The sequence below is a fragment of the Phascolarctos cinereus genome, unplaced genomic scaffold (genome assembly GCF_003287225.1).
Source record: "Phascolarctos cinereus isolate Bilbo 61053 unplaced genomic scaffold, phaCin_HiC Scaffold_9;HRSCAF=440, whole genome shotgun sequence".
NCBI classification, from domain to species: domain Eukaryota; kingdom Metazoa; phylum Chordata; class Mammalia; order Diprotodontia; family Phascolarctidae; genus Phascolarctos; species Phascolarctos cinereus.
Window position 1 is genome coordinate 145,182,700 of NW_027556402.1, and position 18,209 is coordinate 145,200,908.

General features: G+C 41.4%; 1 protein-coding gene across 1 annotated transcript in view; it reads left to right on the forward strand.

Moving 5' to 3' along the window:
* Nucleotides 1-202: 202 nt before the first annotated feature.
* The window catches only part of KDR (kinase insert domain receptor), a 51,676-nt gene continuing 33,669 nt past the window's right edge, over nt 203-18,209 (forward strand). The window contains 12 exon segments of the mRNA XM_020975301.2: nt 203-702; nt 4,751-4,844; nt 6,538-6,734; nt 10,826-10,956; nt 11,233-11,335; nt 11,338-11,400; nt 11,815-11,954; nt 12,852-13,014; nt 13,494-13,608; nt 13,712-13,875; nt 16,143-16,299; nt 17,252-17,375. Coding sequence (XP_020830960.1) covers nt 639-702; nt 4,751-4,844; nt 6,538-6,734; nt 10,826-10,956; nt 11,233-11,335; nt 11,338-11,400; nt 11,815-11,954; nt 12,852-13,014; nt 13,494-13,608; nt 13,712-13,875; nt 16,143-16,299; nt 17,252-17,375 — 1,515 coding nt within the window. The 5' untranslated portion in view covers nt 203-638.

Consider the following 18,209-nt stretch of genomic DNA (forward strand, 5'->3'; position numbering starts at 1 on the left):
ACGGGGACCCCTTTTGGAGGCCAAAGCAAGGATCAGAGACTGGGGAATGTACTCTGTATTGAACCTATCCCAAAGCACAGAGTTATCTGGGACACATCTCCACTAGGTCCAGTGAAATCTCAGCCTGGGCTAGGTAAAGAGTAGCAAGGCGTGGACAGGGGCGGGACGGGGCGGGTCTGGCGAACAGAAAAGGACGTCTCCGCCCCGAGTGCTCACAAGAGTAGCTGGTGGAGGGGCTGACCCAGCGCAGATTCCCTGGCAGGCCCCCAGGAACGCAAAGCTGGCTCAGGCCGATCCATTTCCTCTTCTGTACTCCTTCTATCACTTGTACCCCTTCGCGAGCTCAGAGTCCTTCCCTGATCCAGAGCAAGCTCTCTAGGCAGCCAAGGAATCTTCACTCCGGTAAGTGATCAGTGCTTTCTCCTGGCGCCAGTGAGGGGCACCAGCCCGGGCACTGAAGCCGGAGGCATCTGCACCCGGCGCCTTCGCCCTCCCTCCCATCCTGACTGGCAGCTCCTGGTACTGGAGGCGGGGGAGTGGCTCCCATCGCGCCAGTAACTGGGAAAGAAAGCCCCCAGGACAGGAGCCGGAGCTGAAGCATCTGGAAGCTGGAGCCTGCGTCCTGCGAAAGCTGAAGGATGGAAAGCGGCCCGATGCTTCTTGTCTTCTTGTGGCTCATTGGCAAGAGCCTGCTGGTCTCAGGTAAGGAGCCGTGGGCACGCGGGGGCCAGTCTTGAGGGAAAAGCCTGGGGCCAGGCCAGCGTCTGGGGGCCGAGAAGGCGAGGGAAAACCCAAGTCAAAGCCAATCTTGCTTTTGCTGTCGCAGAACCAGGGAGCTAAGGTTTCATCCAGTCAAAGCCGGGTGAACCCACAGGTTATACTGGCGGCCGGAGTGGATTAAGAGGTGGCAGGGGAACGCGCAGCCGGCAAACAAGCCCAGAGCAGGAAGGGGCCTTCGAGCTCACCATCCAACGATAACACCTGCCATTTATTTAGCGCTTCAAAGTTTCAAAACACTATACGTACATTTTCCTCCTTTGAGTCTCACAACAACCCTGTGAGGTAAATGCTACAGGTAACATTACGTCCGTTTTACAAACAAGGAAACGGAGGCTCAGAGAGATTACGTGACTTGGCCACTATAACACTGCTAGTGAGTGTCAGAACAGGAATTCGAACCCAGGTCTTCCCGACTCCAAGTGCAAAACTCATAGATGCCATGCTCTTTCCAATCTACTCCAACCAAGCCCGGTAGTTGACAAATAAGGAAACTAAGGCCCAGAAAAGGGAAATCATTTGCCCTGGGACGCACAGCTACTAAGTAGCGGATCTGGGGATGCTTATCTGACTCCCAGTCCACTGCTGAAGTCTGGTACTTAGAGACGCCTAAAACAAGGCGAGGGAGGTAGGGAGTGGGATGGATGGATAGGTATGTCTCGAGACTCAGGTTCTGGACTGCAGGCATAGCCATAATGTGCAATCGGGCGAAACCTTCCAAAAGAGCCAGTGCGGCCTCTGGGCCTTGGAAAGCGGGACAGAAATCAAGTTGAAGAGTCCCTGCCTCCCAACCCCACCCCCTCACGCCCCGGGACGTTTGGGGAAGGAGGATCTTTTCTCGTGGCCCCTGTGGGGTCTTTGCTGCAGGAGGGAGCTCTGGTCCTCTTCTGGAGGCGCGGGGAGGCTGCGGGAGAATCTTGGGTAACCTCCTTGGACCCGGGCATCTTCAGCTGCCCTCTCCTTCTACGGGACTTTGCACTTGCAAAGCACTTATCGCTTTGTCAAAGCGCCCCCTCTCTGAGACTTAAATCCCTTTGTTTGAAGTGTAAGCCCGAAAATCGGCCCCACAGGAATAGGCACCTTCCACGCCAGTTGCCCTTTCTTGGCTCTGAAACCGCATTTTCCGCGAGATTAAGATTACATAGAAACTCTATGCATTAACCTCCTTTGGGGGCTGTCACAGACACACACGCTGGGAAGGTTGTTTCCCTGCAGCCACACTTTATCGATTTCTAGAAAATAAAAAGGTTCTTCAGTGTTTACATTGAGGCAAAGGGATCCAGACAGCTGAAGCAATTATCTGGATAATTCCTGCTACTGGGGAGTTGGGAAGCGGGGAGAATTTCTTTTGTCTTTCAAAGAAAAGACTCCTCTCCCTCAATTATCCAGATTATCTGTCTACATTGATTGCATTTACCTTGTAATTATTGGGCTCTCCAAGCCTGAGAACTAGGTCAAATGGCTGTCTGCTGCTAAGGCACCCTCCCCCCACCAATCCCGCCAGCCCCTTATATTTAGCGTCCAGGTCTAGGGTCCAGAAAATGTGTGGAGTATTTGGATTCCAGAAAGAAGTGACTTTCTTTTAAACCCAGAGAAAAGAACTTAGCTTTTCACGAAGGGGCCCTCCTCAGCGATGGGAGCAGCCTTGCCCTCCAAACAGTAGAGAGGGAGCTCTTGGGATTGATTCCGTTAGTGGCAATGATTCATAATTGCTGCCTTCAAGTTCTTCACACAGAAGCACTGTTGTCTTTCCTTCTGAGTTCGAGCAGGGAAGGGTAGCAAAAGGATTAATTAATTAACATTGGTTATAAGCTTTGAAAATAGAAGCAGCTTTTTGAGTAATGGTATAATCATTTCTTATTCTACAATTTATGTCTTGAAAATGTAAATCTGTAACCAACCACCCCTCAAATGCCTGCTGACTGTAACAGAAACAAGAATTTACACTAATTAAATTATGTTAATAAGTTAAATTTGTATACTGTATTGGTCCTTAATGAAGTTGTTTAATGAAAAAGCTAACCTAGACTCAACTGCCATTTTTTCTTGGATGAATTACTTTTGAGTTGTATTTGTCTTTTTTCCCCCCCAACACTGCTTAGGTGATTTCTGTGTGGGCAATAGTTTGCACGAATAACTTTAATCAACTTAGTTTATCTTTGGTCTTTTTATTTATTTTTTTTTTTGGTGTCCCTTTCCCCCACTTTCACCACATTACTCCAAAGTGTGCACCTATAGAATGGATTGTTTTTCATATCAAACTACTTATTTCCAAACACCAACTTGTGTTTCTCAATCTAATGGAATTTTTAAAAAAAAAAGTTTTATGGATTTTTTTCCCCATTATTGTCTCTTCCCAATATCTTTATACTACCGAAGCCTCCATAGGAAATAACTAGGTAAAACAAAGGGGTACATCCACAGTGTAACACTCCACACCTCTCTGGGAGGATCCAGTTTAGTGTTTTTTTAATCAACTTTAGGGATGCTGTATTAACCTTAATTTATGTTTTTCTACTGTCCTTAGGAAAAGCAAACTTCTAAATAATTTTTAAGGTTTTACGTTGTCTTTGGAAAGCATTATTTCGTTACACATTTGGTGCAGAGGCAATTATTCCTTTCTTAATGAAAACTTTTGTAATACCAAGCTGATAATGGATGTTAAGATCATTGCCAAGTCAAAACCAAAACCACATGCATTCTGGGACCTATTGACAAAGTTTAAGTTCCTATTTTTTAACTACACTATTGTTCTAGGGAAAGGTGGTGGAGAGTTGAGGCTTTAGCCAAAGATCCAGGCAAGAATATACCTTGCCTCCAGAGGGAAAAGGAGGAGCACGGGGAGATTTTAGGAGAATGGGTTTTTTTGCCACAATTTTTCACATTGACTATGCCTTTGGATCGGATGGGATGGGATAAGATATAGAATAAATACCTATCCTTTCTCCTTCACTTTTCTTGTGCTGCCATATGGTTATGTCAATAAGTATCCATTTTTTTCAAGTGATTCATTTTGGGGGGATCATCTCAATGGGCAGACACAATATTGATCATTTCCAGTAAATTTATGCTCTGTTACACTGGTTAAGACAGTAGTGTTTTGGTACTCAGTCATTGCTTGTCAGATGAATTTCCATATTGTGCAGATGAATTTCCAGATTGTACATAAGTGCATCTTAAAATGGAGGTAGGATTTGATTCTTCTTCTGCAGAATGGGGTATAGTGGACACACTTTCCCATGGAGTTGTCCTGGTTTCCAACTATGGGCAACCTTTTCTTATCATCAGTTTGTGAGCAGAGCCGTGAGTCATTGGCTCTGTGTTCATCAGCTGGAATTCTTGCCTGTATCTCTAGGGAGCTACTCTGTACATTATTTGATGTTGTGCTGAGTTTCCCCCTGAACCCTTCTTTCCCCCCCCTTCCACTTCCTCCTCAAGGACAGCTACCTTGAGCAATTTTTTCAACCTAGTTAAGAAAGGAAATATTTTTTTTTAAATGGCATAAAGGCTCACAGATTCTCCAGGTTGTATAAAGGAACTCTGCTCATACAGCACAAAATACATTCTGAGCAAGATTCATTAATCAGCAGTTTATGCAAATGTGTGTATCCTACATTGTATAAGAAATGTAGTCCAGGACTTTCCCAGGGGAGTGAGCTCATCAAATGAAGGTTCATTTTATTTCAATGTCACATATCCTTTTGTAAGACCTTGAAGTTGGCAAGGCAGGAAAACAGGAACTCCACCCTCGCTCCATGAATCCCTGAGCTGCTCTCCTAGTTTATGACCATCTGCCCATTCTTCCTGTTATGACAAAGCTTGTGAACTTTTACTAGAAATGGTGAAAAGTAACTTTTCAGTTCTGACATAATAAATTACTAAAGGGCTAGTCAGTCCAAAAGCAAGAAGTTTGCTTTGTTTTGGGGATCTTTTTCCTGTTGGGATTGCTCTGACTACGTTCATCTCTCTCTAGGTTTGCCTACTGTTTCACCTGATCCCCCAGTTCTCAGTCCACAAAAAGACATACTTACTGTAACGGCAAATTCGAGTCTTCAAATTACTTGCAGGTAAGGAGTTCATTAAAAAAAATCCTTTGGATTTCATGATTATATTGCTGCTAATTTGTTTGTAAATGTGGTACTGAGAGACCTTCCTAGGTAGAGTCATGGTAGGTAAAAATTGACCTAGACTCTCTGTACACTGACTCTATTTGCCATGAACAGCCTAAGATGTGGATCTGTTTAGTTAGACACTTTAGGGCTAGATCTCCGAATGCTCAGATGGAGATGGAGAAGTCTAGGATGAAACTCTTGGGCTAAGTGACCCTATAAATGGTTCCTGAAATATTGTGAGTTTTCCTAAACACCTAGAAGCTCATATTCCTCTCTCCCTCTCAAAGAACTTCACACCTTGATAAAATTGATTGTGGAAGTGAAAATTTAGCATTTGTATATTAGTATTCTTGTGCAAACACTCTGCATAGATAAAGGACTGACTTCGACTATTTTAGAATTCCTATCCCTGCTTTCTACTGTGTGTAGCCACACTGTTGATTTGGCTAATTGGGTAAACAAACTTCTCCACAGGCAGAAGAGGCACACAAGGCCACTCTTCATCAGAAAAGATGGAAGAGCTCTGGTGTTTATCTCTGAAAATCCCCCAGCATATATCAGTACAAGTATACTTTTTAGGGAAGCAGAAAATGGTGGAAGAATTTTGTATGATTTCAAGAGGGCTAGAAATCTACAAAAAGACTGATTAAGCTCTTGTTGAAATGGCTCTCATTTCACTGAACAGCAAGGAATTGCTAGATCTAAAGGAGCCATATGGGTAAATCCAACCTTAAATCATTTGAACCAGATGCATTCCTACAGTAAAGCCTCTAGGACACCTATATCCTTATTAAGTATAAGTCTCGGTCAGGCAGTGTTCTCCATACTTTAATACTCCCACTGGAGCCCATGGAAGTCCATCTTCCCTCCAGTGATAAAGATCTATGAGAGACAGTCTGTGGTTCAACAATCTTCCTCTAGCCCTCCCTTCCTGGATAGACCAGGACACACCTTTTTCCAGTACCTATTTAGGAAAAGGATACCTGAAAACCTCACCTATTAAACTCTATGTAGAAGGCCAGATTTATTTGGGCAACATAGTTGTATGGGGAAGGGGGGAGGGATAGAGGATAGGGACTGGATTTATGATTTCATTGGTGTAGGGAGCTTTCAGTGAAGAATTTCCTTTATTAGTAAAGGTTAACACTTCTCTGCAACTTACAGTTTCAGCCCTAAGAGATTAAATGATTTGCTCAGAATCACACAGTCACTGTGCGTCAGAGGCAAGACTTGAAGCCAGGTCTTCCTGGCTCTGAAGTCACTATGCCTTGATGCCTTCATGTAAATCTAATTTTAATCCAAATATAAACTTGTACCTTTATTAGAACAGACAGATACAAGGGACATGCCAACTTCCTCTTTGAATCTTGCACAGGCAGTCAACTCACTTTGTTGAGTGAGTGAATGAATGAATGAATGAATGAATGAATGAATGAAACCAGAGTTGTCTAAGGGAACTTCTGAATCCAGTTCCTATGGCATTCCTTTGGGTGAGAATTTGACCTGTTGCTTTGGGAAGAAGGCCTTGAAGTAATGATGAATTTATGGCCCATACAACATTCAGGCACAAATCCTTTGTCTCCATATAGCTTACAGCTTTGTGGTATGGGAATTCCATAGTCTAACCTAGAACCATTTATTTTCTCAGAGGCCAGAGAGACTTGGACTGGCAATGGCCCAACAATCAGGGCAGTTCTGATAATCGAGTAAGGGTGACTGATTGCTGGGACGGTCCCTTTTGTAAGACACTCACAATTACAAAAGTGATAGGAAATGATACTGGAGCCTACAAGTGCCTGTACCGGGACAACTGTGTGAGCGCAAGCATTTATGTCTATGTTCAAGGTGAGTGGTTCTAATTGACTTCCCACGTGATTTCCCAGTCTCAGAACAAAAGAGGAACAAAAGACATTGAAGCAGGACAAAAGGCTTCCTCTAAATGCTATCTGCAGACCAGAAGCTACAAAATTCCACCCATGCAAAGTTGTTCAGAGACTGCAGGTCTCGTTCATTTGTTTCAGAGTCTGGTCTGCTGTGCTCTTTTCCTTAACTACGTTGGTTCTTCTCTCTGAGGCAGTGGGCAATCCATGTTTATGATGCTCCACAATGACATTCCCACCTTCCCTGAAAGCATTCAGCTGTGCATCCCAATTGAAATCATGCATAGGAAGATTTTGGGGTGAAGTTGAGGGAGAAAGTATAACTGTTGAAGTATGAGCACTCTGAAACAGGAGCACTCTGTGTGTGTGTGTGTGTTTCACTTGTATTTTATGAGAAAAATTTTAATGATCCTATTTTTTGCTTGTAGAGCAATGGTCCTTTGGCTTAAAGGTATATTCAATGGTACCACACCATATGGAATTTAGTATCTATAATATCAGAGATAATGAATGAATTAACAGATCTTGCTTTCTAGGATTTATTACTTGAAATGGGGTTTTAGATTTACAGCTGAATGGGACCTCAGGTGTTATCTTATCTAACGCCTTCATTTTACAGATGAGGCTCAGAGAGGAGTGTCTTACTTAAGGTTATATACCAGTAACAAATAGAAGGGTTGAACCCAAGCCCTTTAACTCCAAATCCAATGCTTTTTCCAATGTACCATGCCTCCATGAACTATCTGGGTCAAGGATTTCTGTTATTGAGACCCAGGGTGGCACTGAAAGTCCTGTTGCATGTGTGCACGTGCACACACACACACACACACACAGAGCATCTAAGTGTATTGTAATCCCCTGCTGATTTTAGTTATGCCACAAAGACCTCATCAGCAAACTGATTTAAATTAAATTTGAGGCGCAGTGACTAGTGTTTTGCTTGGGTATGCTGAGATTTCAGTGTTCCCTGAAGATGACTGGGTAAGATTTCCCCTTTCAAAGAAGCATTTCATTTGCAGAGAAAGACTCCAATCAGCTCTTCAAATCTTAAATGCATGTTCCATTTGCATTTCAATTGCACAACGTTCTCCTTTCTTTGAAGTAATGGGAACGACCTCAAAATAACGTATACCACCGTTGGATTGCACAAGACTTAAGAATGTTCATTACATTTGCCAGGTGTAGACATAACTCATGTATAGAATGCTTCTGCTAAGACCTCTAAGGCTCTCTGTACCATAGCCCCCTCTCCCTGCATATCTCCCCAGCCCTCCTTTCTTTTTCTCCTGAGTTAAAAGGCCATTCTCCAATTTACTGTACCAGGCAAACTTCAGGATGGGGATGCTTCAGTTCTTTGTGAATCTCTGGCTTCTTTTGATCTGGCAGGCTGAAGAGATCAGTCTATCTCTGGAGACTACAAGGATTTCCTGCTCTTAGCCTGGCTGGAAATGTTACAAGGGGAACATCTCCTATAATATTTTGATATTTCCTTCTCTCAAGTCAGGAAGTACAGAGACATGTGACAATTCATTTCACAAAGTAACAGTAAATATTTTGTTTGGGGAGGATGGGTGGTTGTTTGGGTCCTTTTTGTTTATTTCCTTTTGGGGGGAGACAATGAAATAGAAGCCACTTGCCAGAGAATCTTTTAATGGCATCCAAGAGTTAATTCAACTTCCAAGGGCATGTCCTTTAAGGGTAAGGAAGTCACGCCATATTTTCATTGCATGCAGATGGAAGGTAGGATGTCATACCAAGAAGGTCAGTGCACTGTGTATTTGGAACTTTCCATGTCTTTTGCAGAGTACTTCAAATGTCCTGTCCTGTCCAAGGTTATGAATGAGCCACAATGTTCTAGAAGTTGAGCTGTCCAAACCCGGGGTCATGAGGATTTACAGTGGAAAAAGGGTTGTCAGTATGTTCCCCTTGGACAGCTCTCCAATCTCTTGTTCTGGGCCTCACTTGTCTCCCCAACTTTGCTTCCTTAGTCTTCTGACCCAATTCCCTTATGCAGTGGGTAGAGTTAGGAAGTGGGGCCCTGGCCCCATCAGGTCTTGCTATGACACGTGTCTGGTCAAGTGGCAAATGTCAGACCTCCTGCTTTTCTGTCCTCTGCAGCTGCAGAGGAAATAGAGACTCTCCTATCTGAGGGGATGGGAGTAGGGCTGGGGAAGAGATAGTTGTCTTTCCTCTCATCCATGTTTTAACTGTTTCTTCATCAGCCTGGCTTGGAATCCATAATGCATCAGGTTTGGGAGGCCAACTCATTCATCAGCTTGCCACTGAAATCTGCTGGCTTTGTTTGTCCTCTAGTCTAAACTATCCCTGTCCGAAGGGATAAGGGTGCTTTCCCACCCATTTTGTGCATTTTATGCAACGTTGAATGACCATAAAAATCCTTCTCTTCTTTGCTAAAGTTTTGATGGATTTTCTTCCCTTTTCTATTGTGTATACTCCACGTTCTTTGGTCACAGCACTACTCACATGAGTGGAAATTTTTCTGGGCGCCTTTCATCTGTGGTATAGAAGCTGCCTTGAGTTTGGATGGAATGCTTCAGCCCTAATTATTAATTTAACATGAAGCAGGCAGTTAGCCTTCATAATCTTAAAATTATGCAGCTTTAGGACATCCTCCTGTATTAACTCCTTAAACTTTAATTTGAGATTTATTTCCTCATATATTTTAGGTCCATTGATTTGATATTTGCAAAAGGATTCATTACTGTTGTTTCCACATAGTGAGGTGAAGAAAGCTAGCTCAAAAGTTTCCTTTTCGTAGAGTTAAAAACATGGTGTAGAAAATCCTGTAGACACTGATTCACTCTTTTATTGCAAAGCCATATAGTGATCAGTTGGAAGGGAAGGGAAGGGGAAGGGAAGGGAAGGGAAGGGACGGGAAAGGGAGAGAAAAAAAGGAAGGGAAAAGGAAAGGTGAAGATTGCTTCTATGACTGGTAGCAGTGTGACACAGCTCTGGAGTCAGCGTCTCTTCTCCCCATGTCACTTAACTTTTCTGGGCTTCATGTTTCCTCGTCTGTGAAAGGAAGGAATTGAACTGGATGCCCTCTGATGTCCTTTTCAGCTCTGGGTCAGTGGTCCTCTGCTCTTCCAGGGGTTGTGCTCTCCTATCCCAGAGGCTGAGATGCTTGTTTTGATAAACACTGTCACCTTTATTCTTTATCCTTCCCTTCACCTCCAAACCTCACTCTGCCCCTATAAAAGATACTTTCCAGTAACCTTTGGGAACAAGCCTCTACACTGAAATCAAAGCTGAGGATTAAGCAACATATGGATGCATTTGGACAATATGAACTCTCCTAAACAACATAGCTGGTTTTTAAGACCTGAATGGTGGATGTAGTTATCCTGTATGTTGGTAATCAGAGGAAGGCATGGTAATTAGCCCAATGTCCTAGATAACCCCTTTAATTTAGATAATCAATCAACACATTTATTAAGTTCCTGAGCTGGGTGCTAGGCATATGAACATATAAAGGAAATTATTCTTACTCTTAAGGAGCTTACATTCTAAGGGTTAAGGAACTATATGTTAATTTATCAGTTTATAAAGAATAAATACAAAATAAATACAGGGTAATTTTGTGAGGAGGGGATAAGCAATTCTGATTTCAAATTTTAGGCAAGATATTCAAAGTGAAAGTTAGTTGCCAAGTTTTTTCTGTCTTCATTGTGCAATTCAGAACAAGTTGAGGGGGGTGGATGGGGAGAGAACAGGCAAGGCTTCATGTAGAAGGTGAAATAAAATGAAATTCAATGCCTTCATTGCCAGAATTCATGGAAGGAAGACTAGCCTTACTCTGGTGCCGTAGACGCTCTTGAAAACGTAAACCCAGATAGCCGTGATGCTGATTTCAGCAACTTCCAAATAGGGAGAGGAATATTTGTCAGCTGGGGGAAAAAACTATTAAGAAGTGATAAGAGGAATGGCAATGAAAGTGGAGTATTTTATTTCATAGTATCGTGCCAAACTAATTCTATCATGATGTGCTCCAAGTGACACTCACTAATTCACTTATGGAATGAAATATTCCTTTAGATTACAGATCTCCATTTATTTCATCTGTAAGTGATCAACATGGTGTTGTATACATCACAGAAAACAAAAACAAAACCGTTGTAATCCCATGCGTCAGTTCCATCTCAAACCTCAATGTGTCACTATACGCGGTAAGTCCAATTCTTCTTTTGTCTATGGTTGTTTATATGGTTTGTTAAGACTCTCACTGTTTATAAAAGGCACAGATATTTCATATAGAGTGTTTCAAGCTCACACGGGACATGTCTAGTAAGAGATTTAAAAGCCAATTTTGGAAGGATTAGGATAGACAATTTATGGTTTTAAAAATAGGAGACAAAATAAGAGGGGATTAAGTAAAATGCATTCAGGCTAAATTTGTACAGTTTTCTCTTTGAGATGCCAATTGACCATTAATGTTTCCCCAGAAGTATCCAGAAAAGAGGTTTGTTCCTGATGGTGAAAAAATTTTCTGGGATAGCAAGAAAGGCTTCACTCTTCCCAGCTACATGATAAGTTATGCAGGCATGGTCTTTGTGAGGCAAAAATCAATGATGAAAGCTACCAGTCTCTTATGTACATCGTCGTGGTTGTTGGTAAGATGACAATTACTTTTCTTATTATTCCCACCTAATAATGATCACCAGATCATAGATTCAGAACTGGAGGAACCCTTATAGGTCATCTAATCCAATCTTTTCATTTTACACATGGGAAAACTAAAACCCAGAGAGGTCAAATCATTTGCTCAAGGTCACACAGCCCAAAAGCCTGTAATACAGGGGAATATTGGGTCCTATAGCACTAGTTTTCCACAGGCTAGCCTATGAGCCTGATTCCATCTCTCAAGTTCCTAGGAGGACTTAGAACCTGGAGAAATCCTTCAGGGACAAAGCATCCCAAGAAATTTAAAAAGCAAGTGTGTTACTGCATCATTGGGAAAAAAACATATACTCAAGTTTCAGATTTTTTTTCTTTTGCTTTCTGTTTTTCCAATTTACTTCCTACAGGGTACAGGATTTATGAGTTTGCTCTGAATCCCCCTCACAGTGTGGAACTGGCTGTTGGAGAAAAGCTTGTTCTGAATTGCACAGCAAGGACAGAACTCAATGTGGGGATTCACTTTCATTGGGAATATCCTTCTTTGAAGGTAATACTCACAAAGCAAACCAGACCTCCAGATACCTTGATAAGAATCCTTGCGAGGGACTCACTCTGGTGAGATGTGACAGCTTCTGGCCAGATCAGCTCTCAGAATCTCTTTAAGTTTTAAAGGGACCACAGAGCATAAAGCATCCAATGTTGGGGAGGAAGAGGGTGAAGCGAAGTGTGCAGAAATCATCTTTTCCCCTCTGTTAAAATGAATATTGTTTTTTTTCTTCCTGGAAAAATTATTTCCCCCCATTTCTATCTTGTATAATATTTGTTGTCTGTCCAAGTCGTGGCTGCCTTTGCTACTCTCAGGAGTTCTGAGGTGGTCAGGGTGACATCGAATCGTGTTGGACTCTGCCCTTCTTGGCTGTGTCTCTCTGGCAGTTCATCTTCATCTTGCACTCATGGCTAGAGCTTTTGTCCTATTTCTAATTCACCTGCTGTCGTCTAGTCTTTCTTGCTCCAGTTGTTGTCTCTGTAATCTTAAGGGTTCACGAGTTACTGTTATCAACGTTAAACAGTATTTTACCACAGGGCAAGATGCCTTTCAGTAAGACAAAATATGTTGTCACTCGAATGGCTAGATGCTGACTGGGTAATATATTATTCTGGGGTTGGGTGTTGAATTAAATCCAGGCATATGCCACAGTCAACTCGATCAAGAGAATTGTTAAATTTTCAGCACAAGGATTTGCAACTTGGAAATTGGCAAATGCTACAAATTGAAGGGTTTGATTTATTGTTTTGTTGATTTCTAGACTTTAAAAAGTGATGTAGAAAATCTTAATAATGTAGAATAAACTTAAAAGTGTGCCGAGTGTACATTATGTTAGGAGGAGGAGCTGGTTGTTTAATATTTACCAGCATGTCCCTGAGTAAACCTCTCTTTCTCCAGCCTGAAATACGGGATCTGAAAGCTCCATTCGGAAATGAGCGTAAGGAATTTTTAAGCACCTTGACTATAGAGCATGTAACCCGGAGTGATCAGGGCTGGTACATCTGTGAAGCATCCAGTGGGCTGATGACCAAGAAAAACAGCACATATGTCACTGTCCATGGTAAGACATCCATCCTCTTGAACTGATTGAATGTTTTCCAAAAAAAGCCTGTGGCTTTTGTTGGCCCTTGCCCTTACTGGCAAGTCATTATATGCTTTCAAGACAGTTCCAATCATATTAGTGCTGTCTAAGTCAGTGATCTCATAGAACATTGTGTTACATGCTCTCGACTTGTGTTTATAGATTCTTTGCCTTGCTACAATCTTGTGATGACTAGTTCCTGGAAACTAGAATTTAAATAAACTTAGATTGGCTAAAAAGCCTTGGCTCTGGGTTACCTGGTATAGTACCATGATGCACACTCTCTAGGCCTGCCTTTCCCTTCTGACAGGGCAGCTCAGACTGCCACATACTTGGTTTTTCATGCAATTAAAAAAATGAAACCAAAACAACCCACTCCAACGAAGTGACATTTAAATTTCTTGCTGCGTTGTGAATGTTGAGGGTTTTCAATGGTTTCCACAATTGCTTTCTTGCAGAAAAGCCTTTTGTTGCCTTTCATAGTGGAATGGAATCTTTGGTGGAAGCCAAGTTGGGTGAACGGGTCAGAATCCCTGTGAAGTACGTGGGCTATCCACCACCCGAAATAAAGTGGTAAATATTAGAAATCAACACCAAGTATTATTTTCTATAAAGGCAACCTGTTATCACATACTAAAGATGGTTGGGTTTGTTTGGTTTATTTTTGTCCTTGCAGGTACAAAAATGGAAAAGCCATCGAAAGCAATCATACAATTAAAGTTGGCCATGCTCTGACAATTACAGAAGCAAGTGAAAAGGATGCAGGAAATTACACTGTTCTCCTCACAAACCCCATCACAAAGGCGAGACAGAGCCATGTGGTCTCCCTGGTGGTGAATGGTGAGCCCGAGAGCTTTCATCTCACTCTTCTTACTTGAAAGTTACTGTAAAGAACATCTACATCTCCTTTGGAGTCAGATGCCTTATTCCTTCTGCCATCCTTTCCATAGGTTGTTTCTCAGTAGGCACTAGATAATGCTTATTGACTGACTTCTCTCAAGCACCGATCTACATCTAGGAAAGATTAAACGTGTTGAATTGAAGGCTGATCTGGGATAGTATGGAGTGAGTGTAATGAGGGGGGGAATATATATTGATTATATTCAAATCAGTTTCTAGGTCAGAATAAATGAATGATCATTTGTGACTGTAATACTCTGCAAATACTCAGAACAGCATTTGGCAACATGGTGAGAAGGAGCTTAGGAGCAATTTAGCCTAAGATCATAAGACATATACATGGCATACAGATGTGTGACAGTGGGGATTGGGGGAGGGTCAGATTCTCCTTTTGGATTTATTGAAAACCTTTTGCTGATCTTATCAGCCATCCTAGCAATGATTCTTTGTTTCAGAAGGTTTCACAAGTTGGCATAACCACATCAAGTTCAGTGTAAACCATTCATTTGTCAGGAGTCACTTTGAGTTTATAGAAGAGAGAGAAGCTTGAATTTTATTTGAGTATGTGCCATTTTCTGTCTCCATTCCCCTGGCATTATAAATCTGAATGGTGGTTCCTTCTCGCAACAATCTGATCCACTCTACCCATCCTTCCTGTTGCCCCCAGTCTGTCTGTTATCTTGTGGTTCTGCTGGAGAAACCAACTTCTGGGAGTTTTCTAAGCTAATGTATCCCCCTCTAACCTTAGGGTCCTTAGGTTATACCAGTAGGTCAGATGACAGTGTCATAAGTGTGAAGAATATAGAGGCGGGGCAGATGGGAAGACCTGCAGGGCATCCACGGCAGGGCAGATAGGAAGGCATCTCACCAGGATGATGGGAAGATGGACAGTGAATAAAGTTATACTATCAGTAGTATGCAGGAAATAACTAAATGTATGCCCAGGTTATAAATTTGTTGAAGAGGGGCAATTTAAAGAGTTTGAAATTCTGGATTGGTAGTAACAGGCGAAGTGTTTCTCACTAGGATCTCTATCTGAAGAAAGGCTTCAGGCATGTGGAAGTAGATAAGGAGGAGGGTGGCACATTATGTTGATGAGATGCTTTTTATTTTCCAGTTTTTCACATCCCTTATCTCATTTGATCCTTCCCAAAACCTTGTGAAGTAGGTAGGTCAAGGATCCTTATCATGTCCACTTTACAAATAAGCAAATTTTGACACCATGGTTTAAGTAGCTTTCCTGAATTTGTATGGCTAGTTGTGAGCTCAAGTTGCCTATGTCCTAGTCCAGGTGTGGAGATAGTTTTATATTTGCAGATAAATAAATATATAAAATACATGCATGCCTACACATGTGTACATGTATAGTGTACATATATATGAATTTGGGCAAATCAATTCATTCTTGATTCCCAATTTCCTTATTTGTTCAGTGTCTCAAAAGTTTTAGTGCAGCTTTAAGTTTTAATAACTTCAGAAATATAAGGACTACGTATTTACAAAAAAAAAAAAAACCAAACCCGAACCCAACACTTTAAAGGCCATTTGTTTAAATTTTAAAATATTGTTGTGTTTCTCATTAAAATTCAAAATAACCATTATCTTGTACTGTAAGTTAACCTAGGTCAGAAGTGTCAGGCGCAGCCCTCAACACTCCTAAGTATAGCCCAAACTAGATTAAAATATACTTGGGAAATATTTAACAGAATAAATAAAAATACAGAGACTATAGGTAATATGTGGTTTTCTAAGTCAGTATGTGGCCACAGGGATATTTATGTATGGTTTAGTGGTCTCCATTTCTATTTGAGTTCAACTTAAACTAAAAATTAACATAAAAAATTCATTAGTCAAAATTCACAAAACCAAATAAGTATGTAAGTTTATAGCATTTATACTTCTGAAATGAAGCTTAAAACAACACTGACACTTGAGGTGCATGCACACACACGGAGAGACGTATGTATGTATGTGAAGGGTATTAAGGACTGTTAAGGGGTCCCCTGAACTTGTCTTTTTGAGTTGTGTTTCTGGAAAATATGGCAACTCATAAAGACAAGTTTGGGGACCCCTTAACAGTCCTTAACAAGGGTAAAATCAACCATTTTTTTTAAAAAAAATGGAGTAGTCATTAGCTGCTCAAAACCTTTCCTTGCCTTCCTAAGGGCTGATGAGCTGCCCATGACCTGAGTTTTCCTCCTCTCTAGTTCCACCCCAAATTGGTGAAAAATCTCTCATTGCCCCTGTGGATTCCTACCACTATGGCTCAATGCAAACCCTGACATGCACCGTGTATGCTGTTCCTCCACCACTCGATATCCATTGGTATTGGCAGTTAGAAGAAGCATGCACTTATAACCCCGGGTAAGTACAACCCAGCCACTTGATTGTCCTTTGGCTTGGTGGTTTCCTCTGCTAAAATTGCCCCCTCACAGAAGCTGACAAGTTTGCACTGAGATCTGTTTTGCTTAGTCACTGAGCCTAGGTTCCCTCCACCTTTCCTTACTTTATTAATTGCCTTTGTTTTCTGTAGTCCTCTTCGGGGTCAGCTGGCCCTCTGCCTCTCTGGGAAAATTAAAACCTATCCATCTCTCTTTTCAGGCCATTCTAGTTGCATAGTGGCCAGAGACCCTTACCTCTTCACCAAACACAGGATATTTTCTATTTATGCTCATTGTTAATCTCTGTGTTTCTCCATGCGCCAATAAGTTGCTGAATATGATGCTTCTTCTTATCTGTGAGAAAGCCCATCTCCAAGAGGAAGTGTGCTGATTGATGTTAGGGAATGATGGAAAGAGCTCCAGCCCTCAATGCCTGAAGCTTTGCTTATCAGGCTCCAACACAAGGCCAGACATCCTTAGGAAAAAAAAAAAACACATCTCAGCAACCTCTACCACCACCCTAAGTCTTCCACTTCCTGTTGTTGTTTTTAAAATGACTACCGCTAGCTTCTTCCTCAGCTGCTTGATCATTTCCTACACGAGGGCCACTGTCCTCAAGAAATTCCTATAAGGAGCCCGGTGGTTTTCAGTCTCCCTGTCTTCCTTTGAACTAAATTAACTTGAATTGTCCAGTCTCTCCAATTTATGAATGAAGTTTTGTGCCCAAAATAGCTGCTTCCCTCCAGCATCCTGAATGGATCAACCAAATTGCTAGAACACTTTCCTCCAGTTCTGGAAGTCTGATTTCTATTTGGCACAAAGGTCTTGGAATATGATGAGATCCATTTAAAATGCTTCTAGGAACATGCCAACCAAACTGTGGTTCTTTTTCCTGTCCATTGATCATGGCCCGATCTAAATTTTGTCTCTCGCAGGCAAGCTGGCTTAGTGACAAACCCCTACACCTGCAAGGAGTGGAAAAACATGGAGGATCTAAATGGGGGAAATCCCATTGAAATAACCAAGAATCAATTTGTCATGATTGATGAAAAAAACAAAGTAAGTTGAAAATGCTTGGATTTAAGTATCTGTAAATTTACAATGTCTTTTTTCATTGAACTCAATTCACACACATTTATTGAACACTTACCATGTGCAAGGCATTCTGCTAGACACTGGAAATTCAAAGACAAAAACAAAACTTGTTGCTGATCTGAGGAATTTTGCATTCTACTAGATGAAAGTTGCAGCAGTGATGTGTAGGAATTTTGGAGATTAATAATCAAATATGTTGGAAGATTATTCCTATTTTAAACATGGTCTTATTTTAAAGCATCTATATCTATATGTTTACATTTCTACAATTTTTTAATATAGTAGAGATAGAGATAAGTGTGGGATAGTTGACAGTGTACTAGGCTTGTAATCTAGAAAATACATTCAAATCCTATCCCTGACATTTACTAGCTGTGTGACCATGGGCAAGTCATTTCATTTCCATGTGTTTTAGTTTACTTCCTAGGACTTACATATTAACTTATAGACAGGTTGCAATCTCCATTGGAGAAGAGAGTTCTAATATTATCCCTACCTGAATGAAATAATAGATACTTTGAGTGTATTTTTTATCATGATCTAATCCAGAATAAATTGGGATCCTCTATGATTCCCAGCATACATATATGCACACACACACACACACACACACACACACACATATATTTGTGTATACATATATTTGGATAGATTGTATAGCAGTCACAGTACTGAGGAATTTACAAATGTGCACAAATCTGCCTTTAAATCTGAATATGCACGTATTTCAGTCACTTCTGACTCTTCATGACCTCATTTGGGGTCTTCTTGGCAAAGATATTAGAGTGGTTTGCTATT